General features: G+C 39.6%; 1 protein-coding gene across 2 annotated transcripts; it reads right to left on the bottom strand.

Annotated features, from left to right (window-relative positions):
- Positions 1–2,745: 2,745 nt before the first annotated feature.
- On the bottom strand, positions 2,746–21,152 carry ube2ka (ubiquitin-conjugating enzyme E2Ka (UBC1 homolog, yeast)). Of its 2 annotated transcripts, none has more exons than XM_067458121.1 (7): positions 20,995–21,152; positions 19,661–19,754; positions 17,331–17,389; positions 14,516–14,598; positions 13,194–13,293; positions 7,828–7,956; positions 2,746–3,618 (listed from the first exon to the last, which is right to left on the bottom strand). In XM_067458121.1, the coding sequence occupies exons 1-7, from the start codon at positions 21,064–21,066 to the stop codon at positions 3,544–3,546; spliced, it is 612 nt and encodes a 203-aa protein (XP_067314222.1). In that variant the 5' UTR covers positions 21,067–21,152; the 3' UTR covers positions 2,746–3,543. The 2 variants fall into 2 exon arrangements, with proteins under 2 accessions (XP_067314222.1, XP_067314225.1); XM_067458124.1 differs by lacking the exon at positions 20,995–21,152 and adding an exon at positions 20,797–20,924.
- Positions 21,153–22,319: the final 1,167 nt, after the last annotated feature.

The following is a 22,319-nucleotide window of genomic DNA, read 5'->3' as shown; positions in this document are numbered from 1 at the left end:
TTGCGTCATCCTGATAGTGTGTATTTGATTGTGGTTGGATGAGAAGTGTAAACATTAGGGGTGTAACGATACGCGTATTCGTATTGAACCATTCGGTACGAGGCTTTCGGTTTGGTATGCGGTACGCACAATGTACCGAACGGTTCTTGGTCTAATTAATTAGATTTGGAAAATAAAAAGTATGTAAAATATAATATTATGCGTTCAACACGGAAGCCAATAACCTAAACGACGTAACAGGCAATGCCCCTGACTAAGAGAAAAAAACAAAAAACAAATATTTTTAAGACTGCTCAGTCAGGTGCTCGCTTACTCAGTACACGCTGAATGCTCATTGCAAAATTGCTATTGCGTTTAACAGACCAGAAATAGAAGATCCTCCAATAACCAACAGGTCTGGTGTGTTGGTGAACTTTGGATTCTCTGTAAACTATGATGGTGTTGTAAACTATGATGGTCAGCATTTAGACCGACATTTCCAACTTATTCAAATGGCAAAAGACATTTATAGCCGCGGATATGAGACCTTCCGCCCGTTTCACACAAACTCCATCTGCAGTGCGTAGCCTATGCGGTGCGTAGTTTTTCTGTACCCATGTTAACGATTGCGGACTGAAACGCAACATATGTGAAAGGACAACAGGGCGTGCGGCTCCTGCACCGCATACGCACCGCAGACGGAGTTTTAAGAATGTGCTTAAAGTAATTGAGCCCCGTTACAATGTTCCTTCATGAGCCCATTTCAGCCAGTAATTCCTGCTTTGTACTAAAAAACAAAAGCACAAATAGAGAACCAATTGGCCAAAGCAACAGCGGTTGCTCTGACAACAGACGGCTGGACGTCAACGGCTACACAAAGCTACCTGACTATAACGGCACATTACATTACCGATGAATGGGAGCTGAACAGCCACGTTCTTCAGACACGCCCCCTTGAGAGTCACACAAGTGAGGATTCGGCCAAAGGGATGACAGAAGCAGTAGTGTGTGAAAAAAGTGTGGAGAGCTATTGTAAAGAGCTAATGTCTATTTCTGTAACTACATAGAAGATGGGTAAAGTATAGCTCCATCTTTGTTCAATGTAAAAAAAATGTTTTTTTTTAATCATACTTTGTTAGTTTAAAAAAAATAAAAAAAGGTAATTTATCTGTCAATTTTTTTTATTTTTGCTGTATCTAAAACGTACCGAACCGAACCGAACCGTGACACCAGTGTATCGTATCGAACCGAACCGTGACACCAGTGTATCGTATCGAACCGAACCGTGAATTTTGTGAACCGTTACACCCCTAGTAAACATATACCATTCCAACACCCTATTGGTTACTACGCGATCCGTCGCGCTTGCACATGATTCAAAGCACAAATCACACACAGTGTTGCCAGATTGGGTGGGTTCCAGCGGACGAGCGGTGAGCTTTGAGCCCTGCATAGGCCTCAATTCTAAGCCCTAGCCTGGCCCGAGTCCGACTGAAGCCCGTTTAGTTTCTTTTTTGAATCCTCCTTATGACATACTCCTGCAGCCATTAAAATAGTTCAGCTTTGTTTTAATGTCCAAGTAGCTATATTTTGTTTAGTTTCTTTATTAAGTTGATTTAGAAAAATGTTTGGAATTTTTTTATTTGTTAAATTAAAGTTTTTATTATTTTTAAGTGACAACCAAGCAGTCAGCGGCCGACAGTGGGTATGAGGTGAAAATGGGCCGGGTTCGGGCAGAAATGTAGGGCTCTAAATCGTCTACCCTATCTGGCAACACTGATCGCACATGTAGCCTACATTTACATTCCAATAAAGGTTATTGATAACATGTCTCTGAAGTTTGAAGTTTTGTACCATTACATTACTTTAAGGCTATATGTAATGGTGCAAAAATTCAATCGGCAACTAGTCATCATATCTTCCGCTTCAGGAAACATGTTAATGCTCAGTACACATATGGTATATTTCCATTGTACTAAAATGCATTCACTTTCAATGGGTATATATGCGGCTGAAACAGGTAGCCAGTGCATCCCACATATTTCAACATTAACATTTTAATATAACATTATAGTCATTATGGCCTTTAGAAAAATGTTTTTTGAGGAGATGGGGTAGTGCACTATATGCCCCTGTGGTGTGGCCTAAGCTTTTGTCTTTAATGGCATTTTTTCCCTTAAATTACTAAGTAGTTTTGAAACCAGTACTTTTACACTTTTACTTAAGTAAAAAGCTTGAGTTGGTACTTCAACAGAAGTATTTTTAAACCCTAGTATCTATACTTCCACTTGAGTAATGAATGCGAGCACTTTTGACACCTCTGAGAATGGGACATCACTCCTCAACTTGAGCAACTCGTCTCCTCAGTCCCCCGACGTTTGCAGACGGGATGACACACAGGGGGAAACATGGCCTTGGACAAACTTTTTAAGATGTGTTGATGCCATTTCATTAAAAATCTACATATTTTTTCTTAAAAATTATACATTTTCTCAGTTTAAACATTTAATATGTCATTATATGTCGTATTCTGAATAAAGTATTACAATTTGAATCTTCCACGTCATCGCATTCATTTTTGGAATCGGGTTTGTGTGTGTGTGTGTGTGTGTGTGTGTGTGTGTGTCTGTGTATATATATAAATATATATTATTTTTATTTATTTAATTATTATTATTCTTTTTTCAAGACATCTATGCCCTTTGTATGTTTTTGTGTTCAAAGAACCTGCAGTCAATTCAAAACACAGATCATCCAAACATTAAATGCTCAGCCATGAAACTAGCGTTTATTTCACTATTCCACAAAGCAATAATAAATAAAGGCATTGCCACATTGCTTTAATTTATACAGACTTTAATAGCTTTATTTACAGATGAACTCTTGTCTTTAGTATATTTGCATGTGTGTGTGTTTGTGTGTGTGTGTGTGTGTGTGTTTTCCAGTCTTGAATGTTTGAGATTAACATCTGTGAAGTGAAGGTACCATTTTTGACACTCTGTAGATTTAAAACTGGGCCAATGATTGTGCGGGAGGGAGAAGCACTGCAGTGCTGATTGGGTGTGTGCATGAGGGGGCGGGGCTACAGTAAGATTGTTCGGAGGGAAAAGATGATGATGATGATGATGATGAAAATTATAAGAGAGAAAGAAATAAAGAAAAAAGGCACATCCAAACCAAAATAAGTAAACAAAATAAAGAGATAGAAAAGTTCACAGTAAGTTCACCCAAAAAATGAAAGGAAAATGATCTTTTACTTATGCTCATGTTGTTCCAAACCTACATTTTTACTGCAAAATTACCAGCCCCTTTCCTTGTATAGAGACAGAGCAGCGTGAACATTCAGCTAAACGTCTCCTACTGAAGAAATACATGTTTAGAACAACATAAACATGATGCTTTCAGTTCGGGATGAACTATTTTAAATAAAGGAATGGAAAAGATGGAGACATTCCAGGGGGATAAAGAGAAAGAGAGAGAGAGCAGGGTTTGTGAAGAAGGAAAAGGAGAAGATTTTAGGGTGGGATTGTGTCAGATAAGGTGCTTTGGCCCCTCAGGACGGACTCAGTTGCTGAGCAACAGTTCTGTCGCCGTCTCCACGTCCCAGGATTTCGACGACAGCGCCACTATTACAGCGTTCTGCAGAGAGGAAAAGATGAGATTCTGAGGGAAGGAAATACTTGTTTCACAATTACTACACCTCCTAAATAGTGTGCAATATCACATTAGTGCAGAAAACGTATGTTTTGCTGCATTAGGTATTGGTAAGGCAATAGGCTATTCATTATTATTTAAACTGACTGCCATGCCATAATCACGCTTATGGTGACATGTAACTATTTCCTGAGAGTCTATTTAAATGTGTTTTTAAGGAGGAATGGCATTTGGCCTTACCCTAGATCAGTGGTTTTCAAACCTGTCCTGGAGGACCCCCAGCCCCGCACAGTCTCCCATATTTGGCACACCCACTTCAGGTCTTGCAGTCTCTCTACTAATGAGCTCATGAGTTGAATCAGGTGTGTTAGATGAAGGAGACATCTATGTGCAGGGCTGGGGGTCCTCCAGGACAGGTTTGGGAACCGCTGAACTAGAGCATTGGTTGGGACCTTGCCAGGTCTCTCACCATTTAACTACAAATTATCGATCAAACAATTAGACACATCAACACAGATCAGCTCTGTGTTGTTAATGTTAATGTGGCATGTCCTTTATATTGAAAAGAAATATGAAAAACGTGATAAGCCGTGAAAGAGAACTGAATTTTACAGACAGGATGCTATCTGTGGCAACACGGATAAGCATAGTAGCCTTCGGTTGCGTGCCTTAACGGCAAATGCACACAGAAAAAGCCTAAATCAAAATGGCAAGTCGAGTATTCACACATGGGCGTCGGGACCAGTGTGTGTGTGTGTGTGGGACAAGATCCACCCACTTTTTAAGACCAATGATATTGGACACACTCACTTTTATCGTCTCTTATTCAGCACATGTATGCTTACAATGACTACCCCTTAACCGAGAAACTTATTATTAAACACGTTAAATGATTTATTTCCCCTTTTCTACTATTTTCTATTTTTTTATTGAAAATAAATACCTTTGCCATCTGTTATGTGATGGGGAAAGGGAATAGAGCGAGTGTGGCAAAAGGCGGAATCGAACCTATGCTCTCGATATGCGTCAAAGATTAATGCCATGCGTCTTACCCCTACGTTTAATAATTTTAATTTATAATTCATTACATTTATATAGCGCTTTTCTAGGCACTCAAAGCGCTTTACATAGAAGGGGGAATCTCCTCAACCACCACCAATGTGCAGCACACACCTGGATGATGCGACGGCAGCCATATTGCGCCAGAACGCTCACCACACACCAGCTGATTGGTGGAGAGGAGACCGAGTGATTAAGCCAATCAGGATAGGGGGAAGATTAGGAGGCCATGATGGACAGAGGCCAGTGGGCAAATTTGGCCAGGATGCCGGGGTTACACCCCTACTCTTTATCGAAGAACATCCTGGGATTTTTAATGACCACAGAGAGTCGGTTTAACGTCTCATCTGAAGGACGGTGCTCTTTTGTCAGTATAGTGTCCCCATCACTATACTAGGGCGTTAGGACCCACACAGACCACAGGGTGAGCGCCCCCTGCTGGCCTCACTAACACCTCTACCAGCAGCTCCTGGTTTTCCCAGTTGGTCTCCCGTCCAGGTACTGACCAGGCTCAGCCCTGCTTAGCTTCAGTGGGAAACACGTCTTGGGCTACAGGGTGATACGGCTGCTGGTACGTTTAGTAAACGGCACTTTTTCTGTCTGGATACGGAGCATAAAAAACATGCAACTTGGTCATTATCATTATCTGTGAAACTGTTGATTTCTATGGCAGTTAAATGAATAGCCTTTTTATTAGACTATTGGTATTGACTGGTTTGAGGTCTTTTTTGGTATAGGAAAGGGATCTAAAACGCACCATAATGCAGGAAATCACACCTATGAAATCATTTTTTTTCTGGGGGAGAACCGCCAGACCCCCCGCTAAACAATTTAACCACCTATCATATTTTGTCTTAGCTGCTACTGACCCACCCACTTCATATTTGCTTCCGACGCACATGTATTCACATACAGTAGATGGAGCACTGTGTGCGTTCACACCAAGTGTCAACCTCCGCCAGTTCCTCTTGAAGTCAATACTGAAGTGACTTAACCTGCAGTTCATCGTCTGGCCACTAGAGCGGCTCCAGAAGGAGCAGATTCTCATTGAGCCCCATGTTAAAATGCCCAACTTTACAGCAGAAAAAAACATGTTTACAGCCTGGTACAAATTTTGGTTTGGTCTATACGGCTAATGTTGCCCTTCTTGACGACTGTGAACTCATTCGTTTGCATTATATAAAGCCTTAAAGTTCTATATAATTAAGGGCGTGGCCACTTTGAGTGACAGGTGGATAGCCGTTTATCCGTCACCTAAGCTCCGCTCATGTCCAGCCTCCATATTCTTTAAGTCTTTGATTCACACATATTTTTTACTCTTTTGAAAAAAAACATTAACCAACATTTTTTTTAAAGGGGGGGTGAAACACTCAGTTTCAGTCAGTGTCATGTCAATCTTGAGTACCTATAGAGTAGCATTGCATCCTGCATATCTCCGAAAAGTCTTTTTTTTAAAAATAATTATATAAGAAAGATGCGCTGTTCCGAGTCTTTCCGAAAAAAGCAGAGCGGGTGGGGGCGTATCGTGTGAGCGGAGCTAAATAATGACGTGTGCCCGCTGCTGTTATTGTGTTGAGTCGAGTGCGTCGTAAAGCTGTGTCATCCCTAACAGCGGGAAAAAAACTTTATTCAAAATAAAAATATGGCTTTTAATCAGATACAGCCATACATCTATGATCCGGAATCAGACCCAGAGGCTGCAGTTGAACAGGAGCAGCAGCAAAAACGACTAGAGCAGGACGTCTCTATGTGGTACAAGTTATACACTAACTATATAATATGCTGAGCGGCTTGTGTTATTTACATATTTATACTTGAATTATATCGTCGTATTTTTGTCTTTGAAGGTGTACATGTGGGAAGTGCAGTTGTGCACGTGTGTGTGTGTGTTTACGCGTGGTTTGTGTAGACAGTAAGCGGACTGGCTAAGTTAGTGTTTACATAGAAAGACACGGAATAGTAGCGCATTTGAATGAAGAAGCGCGCTTATTTAGTTCAACATATTTCCCCACTCTTTGTGTATTGTTGTTTGGAGTGCTTTTACAATACACAAACATAAAGTGACACATATAGTGGCCAGCTAAACAAATGTACACGCACTACACATCGCATGCTCCATTGATCAATTAACTATACGTGATCATGTTTGGGCTACTTGATGAGCATTGGCAATAACACAGACATTTGAAGCAGTCTCACTCACCGCCCGCGGTTCTAACGTTGGGACCTTTATCGTTGGGACTGCTCCATCCTTCAGCATTAGGCGATCGGGAAAATCCTGTGTCGAGCTGGGCCTTGTTTATGAAACAGTCGGCACCGAAATGCAGCGAACAGATATAAACATTCGCGCAACTCAGTTGCTGATCCGGAAAAGCAAATTTCATCCACTGTTGCCTTACCGCGGGGTTTTTGGGGAATCTGTGCAGGACTGTCTTGGTCTGGCAACCAAAAACGCATTTTTTTGGTGACATTGTTAATTGTGCTCATCACCTGTGCAGCAGCCTACGAGCCAGCGCTTTGATGGGCATAGCCTGTTGCTTTCGCTCTCTCCCTCTCTCTCTCTCTCTCTCTCTCTCTCTCTCTCTCTCTCTCTCTCTCTCTCTCACGCGCTTCCGGTAGAATTGTCCGTAAGGCCCATACAAGGAAATTCCGCCCCCATTAACGTCAAAGGGGACGCATGATCTCAAAAAACTTGCCGAAACTTATGACTAACCGGAAGTAGTATTTTTGACAAAGAAATACTCCCATCAAACGTCCACCTTAACTTTTGAAACTTTGTCTATGTTTAGTATGGGATTCCAAGTCTTTAACAGTGTAAAAAGATCAGTATGCATGAAACAGCATTTCACCCCCCCTTTAATTGCTCAGTCATACTAAAAGCTAAACAACTTTCATTTTGATTTTAACGTTTAACGTTCACTTAACCAATAAAAAAAGCATTTTTTGAACATCCAGAGAAATTGATAAATCATGTTTTTATAACTTAAAGGACACGTTACCAAAACGTTCGTTTGTTTGTTGGCTGGGAGTGGTTTGTGACAATTCTAGTTCAACTTGAAAAACACTCCAAGAAATGTGATGTACATCCTGTGAACCTGCTGTGGGTTTAGTAAATGTGTGTGTTTATTCACTTACTTTCTCAAAGCCCATAGCGCAGAGTTTGTCTATTTTGCGTGTGTAGTCCAGACTGGAGACGGGAGCTCCGGCGTAAACATGTGACCAGAGTCGAGCCGTCTGTTTGAACATCTCTGGGTTCTGTTTATACTGGGAGACAGGAAACAGAGGGAAAGAGGAAGTGACCTCATATTGGTCTGACACCCAAAATAAAATCAACCTCCATCCATCAGAACCCCCCACCAGACTAAAATCTCACGCTTGTTTACTTATATTAGCTGGTGAATGTGTGTATAGTTAGTCCCTCTTTTTCAAGCAGATCACTTTCCGAATGTCAGTCATACATGCAAAACTATGATGGTACCAGTACTGCTCAAAAGTTTGAGGGCTCTCTTCTGTCTCTTCTGCTCACCAAAGCTGCATTTATTTGATCATAAACACAGTAAAAAATAATATCAGGTGTTCTCTATGTGAAATATAGTCATGGCCAAAATTATTGGCACCTCTGTTAAATATGATCAAAGATGGCTGTAAACATAAATCTACATTGTTTATCCTTTTGATCTATCATTTAAAAAAATTCACAAAAACCTAACCATTCATTGAAGTAAAATAATTAACAGTGGGGGGTAAATCACGTTATAAAATAAAGCTTTAATCCAAAACACGTTGGCCATGATTACTGCCACCCCTGGAATATTTTATGAGTAAAATATCTCTGAAGTATATTCCCAGTAATATTTACATTGTTTAGCACCCCAGGGTGACAAGGAGCATGAAATTGTCCAGCTATGACGTTCTACAGGAGTATAAATATGAGGAGCCACAAAGGCCAAATTCCCTTCCCTAAACCATTAATCTCAATGAGTAAAAGCACATAATATAGTTCTGATGTGCAGCAAAAGATTGTTGAGCTTCACAAAATAGATAGTAGCTAAAGGAAAATAGCTAAAGCATTGACAATCCCATTTCCACCCTCAGGGCAATAATTAAGAAGCTCCATTTAACTAAAGATGGTACGAATCTGCCTGAAAGAAGTGTGTGTGTGTGTGTGTGTGTGTCGTCCTAATGCACGACGAGGAGGAATGTTTGAGTGAGCAAAGACTCTCCAAGGATCACAGATGGAGAATCACAGAGATTAGTTGGGTTTTGGGGTCAAAAAGCCTTTAAAAAACAATCTAACAACCCCTACATCACCACACGTTGTTTGGGAGGGATTCAAGAAAAATCCTCCTCGCTCATCCAGAAACAAACTCCAGCATATTCAGTTGGACCTGCTTCTGTGGTCAGATACAACAAAAAAAAAAGAGCTTTTTGGCAGTAAATCCACCAGATGGGTAAAATAAAAAGTACCCCATGTTAAGATACCACTGGACCTTTAATGTTGTGGGCCTTTTTTTTTGCTGGAGGTCCTGGACATCTTGTTCAGACTCATGGTATAATGGATTCTAGCAAACACCAGCAGATATAAAATCAAAACCTGACGACCTCTGCTAGAAATCTTATATAACGGGCCGTGGTTGGATCTCCATCAGGACAATGATCCAAAACAAACATCAAAATCAACACACAAATGTGTCAATGAGCACAAAATGAAGCTTTGCCAAGATCATCCGAGTCCCCTGACCTGAACCCTATAGAGAATGAGTGATGGACTGAAGAGAAGAAGCACTGACACAGATCTGGAGAGATTTAGTGTGGAGGAATGATATCTGATCTCATGTCCTCCAAACTCATCCGGCATTATAGAAGAAGACTCAGAGCCGTTATCTTGGGAAAAGGAGGTTGCAAAAAGTATTTCATAAAAGGGTGCAAATAATTTTGTCCAACGTGTTTTGGAGAAAAGCATTTTTCATAATGTGATTTACTCCCCATTTTTAATTATTTTACTTCAATGAAAGGTTAGGTTTTTGCACATTTTTTTAAATTTAAGATGCAGATTTATTTATATTTACAGCTATCTTTGATCATATTTACATTTAGGATTCCAATAATTTTGGCCAAGACAGAATAGTAAAGTGTGATTTATTCCTGTGATCAAAGCTGAATTCATCATCATTACTCCAGTCTTCAGTGTCACATGATCCTTCACTAATCACTCTCATATGAGGATCAACACAGTTATGATTATTATTAGTGGTCATATTTCTGTGGAAAAATAAAAGTGTGGATAAAAGTTTTTCTTGAGGATCTTTGATGAATAGAAAGCTCAAAAGAACAGCATTTATTTGAAATATTATCTTTTGTAGCATTATACATCGAGCATCCCGACTCCTGTCTTTCTGTCCCCGCATTTAATGTTTTAAGAGTTTTTAAAGTTACCATGAAATCAAAATAGACAATTCTTGTTTTGTTTTTTTAAATACTGAATATTACTGTATCTATTCTAATTGATTTATCCGTGCACGTCATTATTGTTTTGAATTCATGTTCCTGGTAATCTTGAATCAGAATATCTTTCCATCCCTCATCTCTTCTCTGATCCTACATTTGTTCTTGTTTGAGAAGCATTTCACTCAAATATACGGCACAATGGAGAAGAAAAGACTGGCAGAACTTCAGTGTCATGCTGACTTTAAAGGGATAGCTCATCCAAAAATTAAATTAGAATTAGACCCCATTGACATTATACGAGCAACGGTTGGAGTTAAAAATCTTCATTTGTGTTCTGCTGAAGAAACAAACACACCATCGATGCCCTGGGGGTACGCAGATACCTTTGGGTGAACTATACCTTTAAAGGGTTACTTCAGCGATTAGCATATGGCCTTGTATCACTAGAAACCCTGGAGTATATTCAAATGATTGTGCTTTCCCCCCTCATATCCCCCTGAGACGAGAGATTTATGCATTTTATTTCTGGAAAAATTCCCCCGATGATGCAAATTGACGATATTTGCATCATCGTAGGAATTTTTGGCTAAAAGCTAAAGTCTATAGCCAGCAGAGGGATCTATTTCCGCATGTTTTCAACCAACGCATGGTCGGTGGGATCGCACCAAGCCTGCAGCATCCCTCTCAGAAACTGAAGCCTCCGCGCCTCGATCGCCCCCCGGTGACCGGTCCCAGTATAGCCGCCCCTCTGTGTTTTCTAATGGACGCGAGGAAAACTAAACAATCAAATTACACTTCAAATTAGACATGTGCCGATTTTCGATAATGCGATTTATCACGATAATGAATATGCACGATATTGTTATCGTGGGCACTTTAAAATATCGTAAATAATAATTTATTAACAATTTATAATTTTTTTATAATGCACTCAAGAATACTTTGCCCATCAACCGTATAAATGCTCAACACCGCTGTATTCTGCATCAAAGGGACACGCGCTCAGATATAAACAAGCCCAACGTGCGTTTGCACATGACTGAACCGGTGAAGGAGACGCGCTGCTGAAGTGCCGCTCAGTGACAGCAGAGGGCGCTGATGAACTGCAGAATGCAGCGGTTACCCCGGAAACCAGCAAACAAACAAAAAACGCGTGTAGTTTTTAAAACAGCCGTTCGTTTTTGTAATCTAAATGTTGTTCATCACAGCACCAAATACTTAATACTTAAAGACTTAATAGGCTATTTATTTTCAAATTTAAACATTTTTATGTTTTAATCTGGACTACAACATGCCCTAATGATTAGAACTGTTCTGATTATTTGTTATTGTTCAGTATAACTTTGAGATACGACTTCATTAGTTAACATGTTAATTCATTTTTACCAAACTGACAATGAAAAATACTTATAAAGAATTAATCATTCTATGTTAATTTCTTAGTTACTTTTTAATAACATTAAAATCAAAATCAAAATAACTTTTAATGGACCTAAGATAAAACTAACAATGATCAGTATTTCTTAACTAACATTACCAAACACATTATACTTTCTGTACCAAATGTAGCTGTTGCTCAATCTTAATTAATGCATTAAATAATGAGACCTTATTGTAATTTGTAAGCCTACCTGTTGTTCTTTATAGCCTAATTCTTTTGCACTTTAATCTGTTTGAAAATTGTACTTTTACAGCTCTGAAAAATATCAAGAGACCACTTAACATTGATTTCTCAATGAGGCGTCTCTTAATTTTTTTCCAGATCTGTATATATTTTTGGTGCATTATTGTATTTAAATATTCAGTTATTTTTGTTCTTACAAAAATAGTTCTTAAAGCTGTTATGCTATGGCAACACTTTTTTTTGCAACTTATTTCAATATCGTGATAATATCGTATATCGTGATAAAACTTCAGCAATTAATCGCAACATGAAAAATTGATATCGGCACATGCCTACTTCAAATATTTTCCCCCAAAGCTAGTTTATGTCATTGAAGGCAGTTATCATTATGATTTCATTTCAAGTGTTCGTTTTTAAAATAATTTAAGTTTAAGTTTGCTATTTGATGCTATAAAAACGCGTGTGTGGCGTCATGATTGACAGCTGAGATCGGCGGCTTCTCTGAGTGAAGTTGTCACTGAGGCACTAACGGACTTTTTTCTGGATTTTTGGGAGCAGATTGGAGATTTAGCTTTAACTGTTTATTACACACCAACATAATTAATTGTTCTGCATCTGTGAGTGTGGGCGGGCTTTTGATATTGCGACTGTACTTCCTGCTCTCTACTGCGCAGACTCTGTCCTGAAATGTCAGCGCCGTGCAGGCCGTCTGAAAGCTTCAAATCCGATAAGCGGAAAAGCGACCATTTTTTTACGGTCTATGGATCGCACTCACAGCTCAGCTCAGCTGCAGGCATTCATGTAAACGGAGATATGGTGAGCAATGTAAGTGTTTTAACTTCTCAAATTAATTTCTATGAAAGTTAAGCTTGCAAAGGCATGAACTGAAACGCGCCAGACTGAACACGCGTTGTGAATGTATGCCGCGAGTGTAGTCGCGATTACCTCAGCTCTCATCACGAGAGCTCATCAGCTCATTTATGACGTTAAATGTACTCTTGACTCCTGCAGCGTTAGTGCTGTGAGACTCACGCGGCGACTCGATCGTTATTTTGAACAGACACGTTCAGTATTTAATTGTAGTGTCTGTTCTCTATCCCAGTCACTGTAATCCAGTAGCGGTGGCTTTGGGAGTGGCCTCACAGAGCAGCGAAGCATTCTGGGAATTGTAGTCTTTCATCCCCATGAGACAAAAATACATTTTCTGTCTTTTCTCAGTCTAAAAGGCACCAAATTCAAAAATAATTTCACATTTCTACTACATTAATGGCCCAGTTTAAATACAGATTCATCTTCCCAGCGCTGTGGAACCCTTTAAGGACCCATGGGGACTCTGAACATTACAGAAACACTTTACCACTAGAGATTTTAGCTGTAATATTTGTACGACCACATTTGTTGCACATTGCCAACACAAGCTCACATATACCTGATTGGCGACTACAGCGTCTTGTGGATCGTCTGGTTCAGCTGCGGCCAGAAGAGCCTGTAGTGAAAGTAACACTGTTCGGAGGGTCATGGCTGCCGCCCTGAAACACACACACACACACACACACACACACACACACACACACACACACACACACACACACACACACACACCAGAGATTTAATCCGTTTCAGTGTTGTGGTGGAAATTATTTTATCTCAACGTAATTAGGATTCAGAGAAGTATTTAAAGGTTTAAGAATTGTTTATTTCTTGCAAAAAAGGCGTTCATCACTGAGCTTTCAGAGAGTGTCTGTGTCTGAAAGTTTTATACCATCACCCTCGCACCCACAAGCTGCCGTCCTCAACTTCCTCTTTATTCTCTTTTGCAGCTTGCAAACGGAGGATTCACAAAATTCACGTATCATAAACGCATTAACATAGCATGACATATAATATTAATACACTCTGTATCTGCCTGTTGTCGGGCAGAAGTTTCCTCTTTTACAGTTTCTCTGAACTAGACTCTATTCTTGTTATCTAGTTTCGATGAGATCGAGTAGAACTTAATATTCTCTGAAACTTATTTTAATAATGCGTCTAACCAAGCAGAACTTGTTCCTTGAAGCTTTCCTTAATAAGACATTGGTTATTAACAATTAATGTTAAGCCATGCCTTAAAATTTCCATAACCATGTTCACCGTTGCACTTCGGCTGTGTCCAAATTCACTTTTGCTAGTTTAAAGACGGGACAAATGGTTAGTGCGCCCGGCGCTGATCCAAAAGGGTCGTCCCTCGTCTCTTAAAGAGTTATGGATGTGTTTTGGGCATAACTTGCAATAAACCAATCAAGACTCTCATCTCCCTTTCCCTTTAAAAGCCAGTTGCTCTCACATCATTGCGCTATTTACATGTGAGCGGAAAGACTGAACCCATCTCCAGAGAGGAATCCTTATATTTTTAATTATTTAAACTAAAGTTATTACTAACACACCCTTTAATAACAGAAATACTTTTACTATTGACTTTAGAGCAGGTGTGTGTTGGTCAATGGTCAGTGGTTTTCAGTTTCTCACAATAGCAACGCTCCAACAACGGTCCTGAACACACCTGGTTTAGACCAGACGCCCATGGGGGAACACACACACACACACACGACACGCACTCTCTGATGGGTGAACAGATACATCAGTGTATTTGATATTTAAACAAGGAGGAGTTGGAAATGAACATGAGAAGTCAGACTGAAACTAGCAAACCTTTGCGTCGCATTGACCCGGGTGTATGATAGGGCCCAAAGAGTGTGTTCAGTAAGATCTTACCACTGGTCCTTCAGGATGTCCAAGCAAATGGCACCTGTTACTGAGCTGATGTTGGGATGCCAGATCTTTGTTATAAACCGAACCTGAAATACATCAGTGACAAATAGAATTAATACATGAAGAGAGACAGTGTCAACACAACAATATGATTCAGTTTCAATTTACGGAATCACAATATGAACATAAAATGCATCTAAAGTGCGAATTAATTCAGCTCGTTGCAATAAATATCTACACTCAAATCTACAGCACACTCTGAAGTTGATTGCTTGCACAGCCAACAGAAGTAGAAGAATAAGCAGGTAAAGAAGCTTTTTTTATGGTGTGTTCACACCAGACACGAATGAAGCATTAAGTGCAAGTGATGTACATGTTAAATCAATGCAAATATGCGAATAGACATTCTGCTGCAAGAACTGAGCATTTCGGGCGAGTTGAAAAATCTGAACTTTGGTAGATATTCGCGCCGCGTTAACCAATCAGGAGCTTGCTCTAGTAGTGACAGCAATGAGGACAAAATCTTATGTGGATACCCGGAGCTGTATTATACATCTTCATACTTTATAGACAGATAAAAAGGATCTTGCTTGGAAGAAAGTGAGTGAGCAGGTCGAACAATCTGGTAAGTTGTAAAAAGTGCTCTTTACTCAATTTGAGCTATATATATATATACAGTACAGGCCACAAGTTTGGACACATTACTATTTGTAATGTTTTTGAAAGAAGTTTCTTCTGCTCATCAAGCCTGCAAAAATACAGATTTTTTTTTATATTGTGATATATTTTACAATTTAAAATATTTGGTTTTCAATTTATTATACTTTAAATGATGATTTATTCCTGTGATCAAAGCTGGTGTTCCTGGTACAAATTGTTCCGGGTAATTTTGGTGGAAACGGGGCTTTAGAATCCACGGAGGGGCGGCTATACTGGGACCTGCCACCGGGGGGCGATTGAGGCGCGGAGGCTTCAGTTATTTAAAGGAGTGCTGCAGGCTTAGTGTGAACGCACAGTTAGATGTGGCTCTGCAGTTGTAAATTAGATGATACATCAAATTCTGTTGTCAACCGCATGCATCTTGTTTTCTGTGGTTGTGTGCGGGAACATTCAACTTTCAAGTGTGTGATGCAAGGTGTTCACAAAGACATTTATTCCAACTTAGAAAAAGTATCTTCTAAAATAATGAATGTCTTGTTTTCCAGTTGAAATATCTAAACATTAATTTACTTGAGAAGCTAAATTAATTCAGATATAAATTAAAGGTGCTTAAAACAAGAACAAATATCTGCATTAATATCTTCATTAATTTTGCTAACATTAAAGGGGGGGTGAAATGCTGTTTCATGCATACTGATCTTTTTACACTGTTAAAGACTTGGAATCCCATACTAAACATAGACAAAGTTTCAAAAGTTAAGGTGGACGTTTGATGGGAGTATTTCTTTGTCAAAAATACTACTTCCGGTTAGTCATAAGTTTCGGCAAGTTTTTTGCGATCATGCGTCCCCTTTGACGTTAATGGGGGCGGAATTTCCTTGTATGGGCCTTACGGACAATTCTACCGGAAGCGCGTGAGAGAGAGAGAGGGAGAGAGCGAAAGCAACAGGCTACGCCCATCAAAGCGCTGGCTCGTAGGCTGCGCTGCACAGGTGATGAGCACAATTAACAATGACATCAAAAAAGTGCGTTTTTGGTTGCCAGACCAAGACAGTCCTGCACAGATTCACCAAAAACCCCGCGGTAAGGCAACAGTGGATGGAATTTGCTTTTCCGGATCAGCAACTGAGTTGCGCGAATGTTTATATCTGTTCGCTGCATTTCGGTGCCGACTGTTTCATAAACAAGGCCCAGCTCGACGCCGGATTTTCCAATCGCCTAATGCTGAAGGATGGAGCAGTCCCAACGATAAAGGTCCCAACGTTAGAACCGCGGGCGGTGAGTGAGACTGCTTCAAATGTCTGTGTTTTTGCCTATGCTCATCAAGTAGCCCAAACATGATCACGTATAGTTAATTGATCAATGAAGCATGCGATGTGTAGTGCGTGTACATTTGTTTAGCTGGCCACTATATGTGTAACTTTATGTTTGTGTATTGTAAAAGCACTCCAAACAACAATACACAAAGAGTGGGGAAATATGTTGAACTAAATAAGCGCGCTTCTTCATTCAAATGCGCTACTATTCCGTGTCTTTCTATGTAAACACTAACTTAGCCAGTCCGCTTACTGTCTACACAAACCACGCGTAAACACACACACACACGTGCACAACTGCACTTCCCACATGTACACCTTCAAAGACAAAAATACGACGATATAATTCAAGTATAAATATGTAAATAACACAAGCCGCTAAGCTTATTATATAGTTAGTGTATAACTTGTACCACATACAGACGTCCTGCTCTAGTCGTTTTTGCTGCTGCTCCTGTTCAACTGCAGCCTCTGGGTCTGATTCCGGATCATAGATGTATGGCTGTATCTGATTAAAAGCCATATTTTTATTTTGAATAAAGTTTTTTTCCCACTGTTAGGGATGACGCACTCGACTCAACACAATAGCAGCGCGCTGCTGCACACGTCATTATTTAGCTCCGCTCACACGACACGCCCCCACCCGCTCGGCTTTTTTCGGAAAGACTCGGAACAGCGCATCTTTCTTATATAATTATTAAAAAAATAAAGACTTTTCGGAGATATGCAGGATGCAATGCTACTCTATAGGTACTCAAGATTGACATGACACTGACTGAAACTGAGTGTTTCACCCCCCCTTTAATGTTCACACACACACACACACTGCTCTCGTTACTCACCTTTGGTGGATTAAATGGATACGTCTCTGGAATTTTAATTTCTAGCTGATATCTGCCACCTATAAAACAGGAAAAGACAGGAAGTCACATACAATCAAAACAATTTATGAAATCAACATCATATCAGTGTAAATATCTACTCATGAATGCATGTCATGTCATCTGAAATGTTTAGAAACATCAAATAAACAAGTGCATGCATTTAGACTTCACAACTTATTGTTTTTCCAATGTTAGAACTGGAAGATTTTAGAGATTTGACATTAATGCACAATAAAAATGTTCCCTGGGAGGATGTAATATCCGGAAGATTCATTGGTAGAGCTTTGGAGTTTGAAAATAGCATACATTTTTTGTTTAAGTCGACTTAGATGATGCTGTACAATATCAAACACTGAGTTCAAGTATTGAAGAGTTCATGATGCATGACAATAAATTACAATTCCTCTGTATAAAGATGATACCTAGCATTGGGAACGTTATCACAGATATTATTTATATACAAGAGAAATAAAATGGGTTGCAGTACAGACCCCTGAGGGACTCCTTTAGAGACTCCTTTGAAGGAATGTCATGATTAACTGTTTTAGAAATAGGGCTGGGAGTCATAAGAAATGTAAGGAAAAATGCACAACGCTAGGGTTGGAAATTGTTTGAATTAACAATTTCGATTCTGTTAAACAATTCCTAATTTCGATTAAAAAAAAACACTTAGATATTCACATTTATTCTAAGTCTTATTGCAAAACATTTAATTGTAGCTGAATACCATGAACAAAAATCAACAGGTTAGGAACTTTTGCTCATCAACCCATCCCTAGTCAAAAGCCTTTTTGCCTTTCCTCACGGAGTGCCATTAAACTGAGCAAAAGTGCGTCGTCTTGAATCGAAACAACATGGAGCTACTTACACGAGGCGCTGCTGTTGCACTAAAGTGTGAGTGGTGGCAAACCCGTAAACCCTGAAGAAAACTCTTTCGGAAGAGAGAAAAGAATGGATGTTCTCTGTGTGTGTGTTATTGGTGTCTGAGAATAGATTTATTCTTTACAGTTCTTTACAGATTATAATTTCTAACCAGTTCATATCCACAGTACAGAGTGTGCACCGTTTCCTTCTGTGTGTGTGTAATGAGTCAAAGAGCTCATTCGCTCTAGAGCTGTCAATCATATTGTGTGATCATAACTCCTGCCCTTCCGAATGACGACGTTGTGTACATAAACATCCGAGAGAAACCCTTCTACAGATTAAACATGAATTATGTGTTTTTCAATTGGCTTGGGGTATTTTTATAAAAATGAGAAATGCTTACATGAGGAATACTAAGCAGGTGTATCATCTAGTTCAGTGGTTTTCAAACCTGTCCTGGAGGACCCCCAGCCCTGCACATAGATGTCTCCTTCATCTAACACACCTGATTCAACTCATGAGCTCATTAGTAGAGACTGCAAGACCTGAAGTGGGTGTGCCAAATATGGGAGACATATAAAATGTGCAGGGCTGGGGGTCCTCCAGGACAGGTTTGAAAACCACTGATCTAGTTTATAATAACACTACAAATAATGTACATCTGCCCTAGTATTGTCAAAAAATGTTTTAAGTGATGATACCAGAATTTCCCTCAAGCATTTTGAGCGCTGTTGAACGGATTCTTAAACACCTCTGATTGGCCGTTGTGTTCACTCGCTCAACATGTATGTTTGTGATTGGTTTCAATGATCAACGCTTTAAAAACATGTTGTAAATAGATATCTTTCACGCTCTTTACCAACTGCTTAAACGGATACACAAATAGCCATTGTAGCCTATCACAGACATACATGCTCAACGCGTGAACACAATGACCAATCAGAGGTGTTTAAGAATCTGTTCAACACCGAGGGAATCATGCAGGTGTGAATTAGCTGAAGGCAATCAATCATTTCATATACAGTGTTCGTCTACCATTTGCTTAGCGCTTAGTGTGAAAGGGCAGTGTATTACCTCGCGGGCCGCAGCTCTCTTAATTCTTTCCATTCACTCCTCGCTTCTAGTGCACGCACCTACCATGTATGCAGCCTATTTTAGATGAGAGATTCAGTAAACGAGCGATTTCGGACACACAACAGAGTCGACACGGAGAGTCGATTCCTGTACTGGAGTCGACCCCGACTCTGGGGCTATTCAGAGTCGAGGAATCGACTCTTTTGGAGTCGACTCCCCATCACTATTTGTAGGTGCCATTGGCAGGTGTGGCATTAAAAAGAGCAGATATCCTGATATGTATGTGTGAGATTCAGGTAGGCTAGGACAAAAACACAGTCAATAGACCAGAATAATTCATTTTCTCTTGCCTTCATAAGGTGTGTCAGGCGGTCCTGCGATTTCCCCCCTCAGTTCTGTGAAATTCTCATCCACTAAATCCACCTTGATCTGGTTTTTACTCGTCTGTGAAAATAAAAATAAACATCAGGAAAATTTGTCAACAAAACATATTTAATAAAATAAAAATCCATTCCACAGAATTGGTTGCTTTCATCCCTAAAATAAGAGCAGAACATGCCTAGAAATGTCTGGATTAGGATTCCAAAATTAAGTCAAAACTTTAAAAGCAACTGTTGCAAAAACATTCTTAAAAGGTTCTCTCAAAGTTATGAACAATTCCAGCAAAAACATTTATGTTAGCTGGGATACAGTCAAATCATGGCACAGTGTGGTATCAGAAGGAAAATTGCTAATGGAGTACCATGGTGATACTATTTTTGGCACTTATTTGTGACTACAGTTGTGATAACTTCACAAAACCGCACTGACAGCTCAATAATTTGTATACCCAAATAAATCTAAAATTTTAATTAAATGAATACTTAATGTAGGAGCAGAGATTTGGTCAATTCAGATAGTCCTAAAGTTTTAAAGTTCAGACTTGTGTTAAAAGTTTCACACAACACTCAATTCACACATTAGTACATCATCACACGTTTACTTAAAGAATAGACATTAATAAGGAATCCCAAATTGTGGTTTTCATGAACATTAATGTTCGTAATAAAATTATAATAATCCCAATTATCATTGTTGTGATTCTGTCGATGCATCACATTCTTGGCTAAACTACCATAAAAGTTTAAAAACCTGTCAGCACACATAAATTAACCCAAATATTAACTTAAAATAACTAAATATAGTTCTAACGTCTAATGTAAGCGTAAATGAGTGTGTTTATGTAGCACTCTAGCCGGCCTTCGGTTAGCATGCGGCTAATCACACACACACACACACACTCTCACTCACAGGCCTTTAATAAAAACACCATAAACACGCATGAATACACACCAGACCACTACATAAACACAATAAGCACGTACGAATCGATTAAATAAGCACATTAAAATCGCAGGTATGTGTTATGGCTCGTTTAGACTCGTTTAAAAGCGGTTCGGCCTGAACGGGACAGATACATAACATAATATTTACCCAAATCGCCTACCTGACAACACAAACACACATTTAACTGCACATCTCAATGAACGAGACAAATCACGGGTGCAGCGGATTCGGACCGGATCAGCGGCATGTGTGTGATCCGTCAATCATCTCATTTGATTTAATGCACATGTGTGAGTCATATGGCATGATTGACAGCTGTCAAGAGAAATGCACACATGTGTGTAGGTGTTGAACGAACCTCTTCGCTTTTCAGAACCTCTTTAAACTCCCGTTTGATCCGCTGGACCGCGATGTTGGCCATGCTGTTCATACACCACCACCACCAACAACACACGCACACACACGCACACACACACCTCTCTCTCTCTCTCTCTCTCTCTCTCTCTCTCTCTCTCTCTCTCTCTCTCTCTCTCTCTCTCTGTGTGTGTGTGTGTGTGTGTGTGTGTGTGTTCGAGAGAGAGAGAGAGAGAGAGAGAGAGAGAGAGAGAGAGAGAGAGAGAGAGAGAGAGAGAGAGAGAGAGAGAGAGAGAGAGAGAGAGCGCAATAACAGTAGGCTAAAGTTTATGCTATGCTCATGTAATAACATGGCATTTTTGATGTGCTTTAGAACATGAATATGATGATCATTATGCAAAGTACCAATAACCACCACAGGACCTTTAACACAACCTTCAGTGTCTGTCCTATAATGTTATGTCTATGAGACTAGAGTAAGAAGTTTTAGTTTTAAGGTGCTTTATTGGCATGACAAATGTTTTTGCATTAGTATTTCCAAAGCATTTACAGACTTTCAGCATGCAATTAAAACCGCAAAGAAATGCAAAACAACATAAAAAAAAATACTAATATGATAATATGAAAGAGCATTAATAATTTGTGCTGGGCCTAGTTGTTCAAAAAGTTGAATCTGGAATCTGGCCTTTAAGGGAACATTGCATTGTGTCATTTTTCAAACATTATGGGAAGTGAATTTAGAATGTTCTCTGAACATTCTGAAAAAATTAGTAACCAAAAAAACGTTCCAAAGACGAACATTCCAATGAAAATCTTTCCGGGAGAGAAGCGATCCATGAAGGATTTGTAAATGATGTTTGTGTGTTAACGTTTTGAGAACACTATTAAAGACCAGATAACTTTGAACAAACGTTCTGTTAATGTTACAGGGCTAACTTTGAGAGAACCTTGCCAGAACCTTTTATGCTAAATATTTGTCTTAAAATCATGCACAAAATTTAAAAAAAACTTTACAATTTTTTAATTTAATTTTATTGGTTAAATACAATTTTAGTAGTCAAGAAGCGTGTCTAATTAATTGAAATCATGAAACTTATTAAAGGTGCACTATGCAACTTTCCGTCCACTGGAGGGCGCCTATTCTAAACAAAGGCGTAGTTTGATGACGCCAAGTGTGAGCGCAGGATCTTGGGACATGTGGTCTTCACCTCACAGCCGGTGGAAAATAGGACTCGGGCAGAAAGGATGTTGATGGATGCGGTTATTAACGTTACTGTAGTGAAGCAGAGCAGGACCGAGTGTTGTGGAGCTGAGCACGGCCGCTGGAGC

The sequence above is a fragment of the Pseudorasbora parva genome, chromosome 11 (assembly GCF_024679245.1).
Source record: "Pseudorasbora parva isolate DD20220531a chromosome 11, ASM2467924v1, whole genome shotgun sequence".
Taxonomy (NCBI): domain Eukaryota; kingdom Metazoa; phylum Chordata; class Actinopteri; order Cypriniformes; family Gobionidae; genus Pseudorasbora; species Pseudorasbora parva.
The sequence above is the reverse complement of the archived record's forward strand: the minus strand, read 5'-3'. Positions and strand labels throughout refer to the sequence as shown.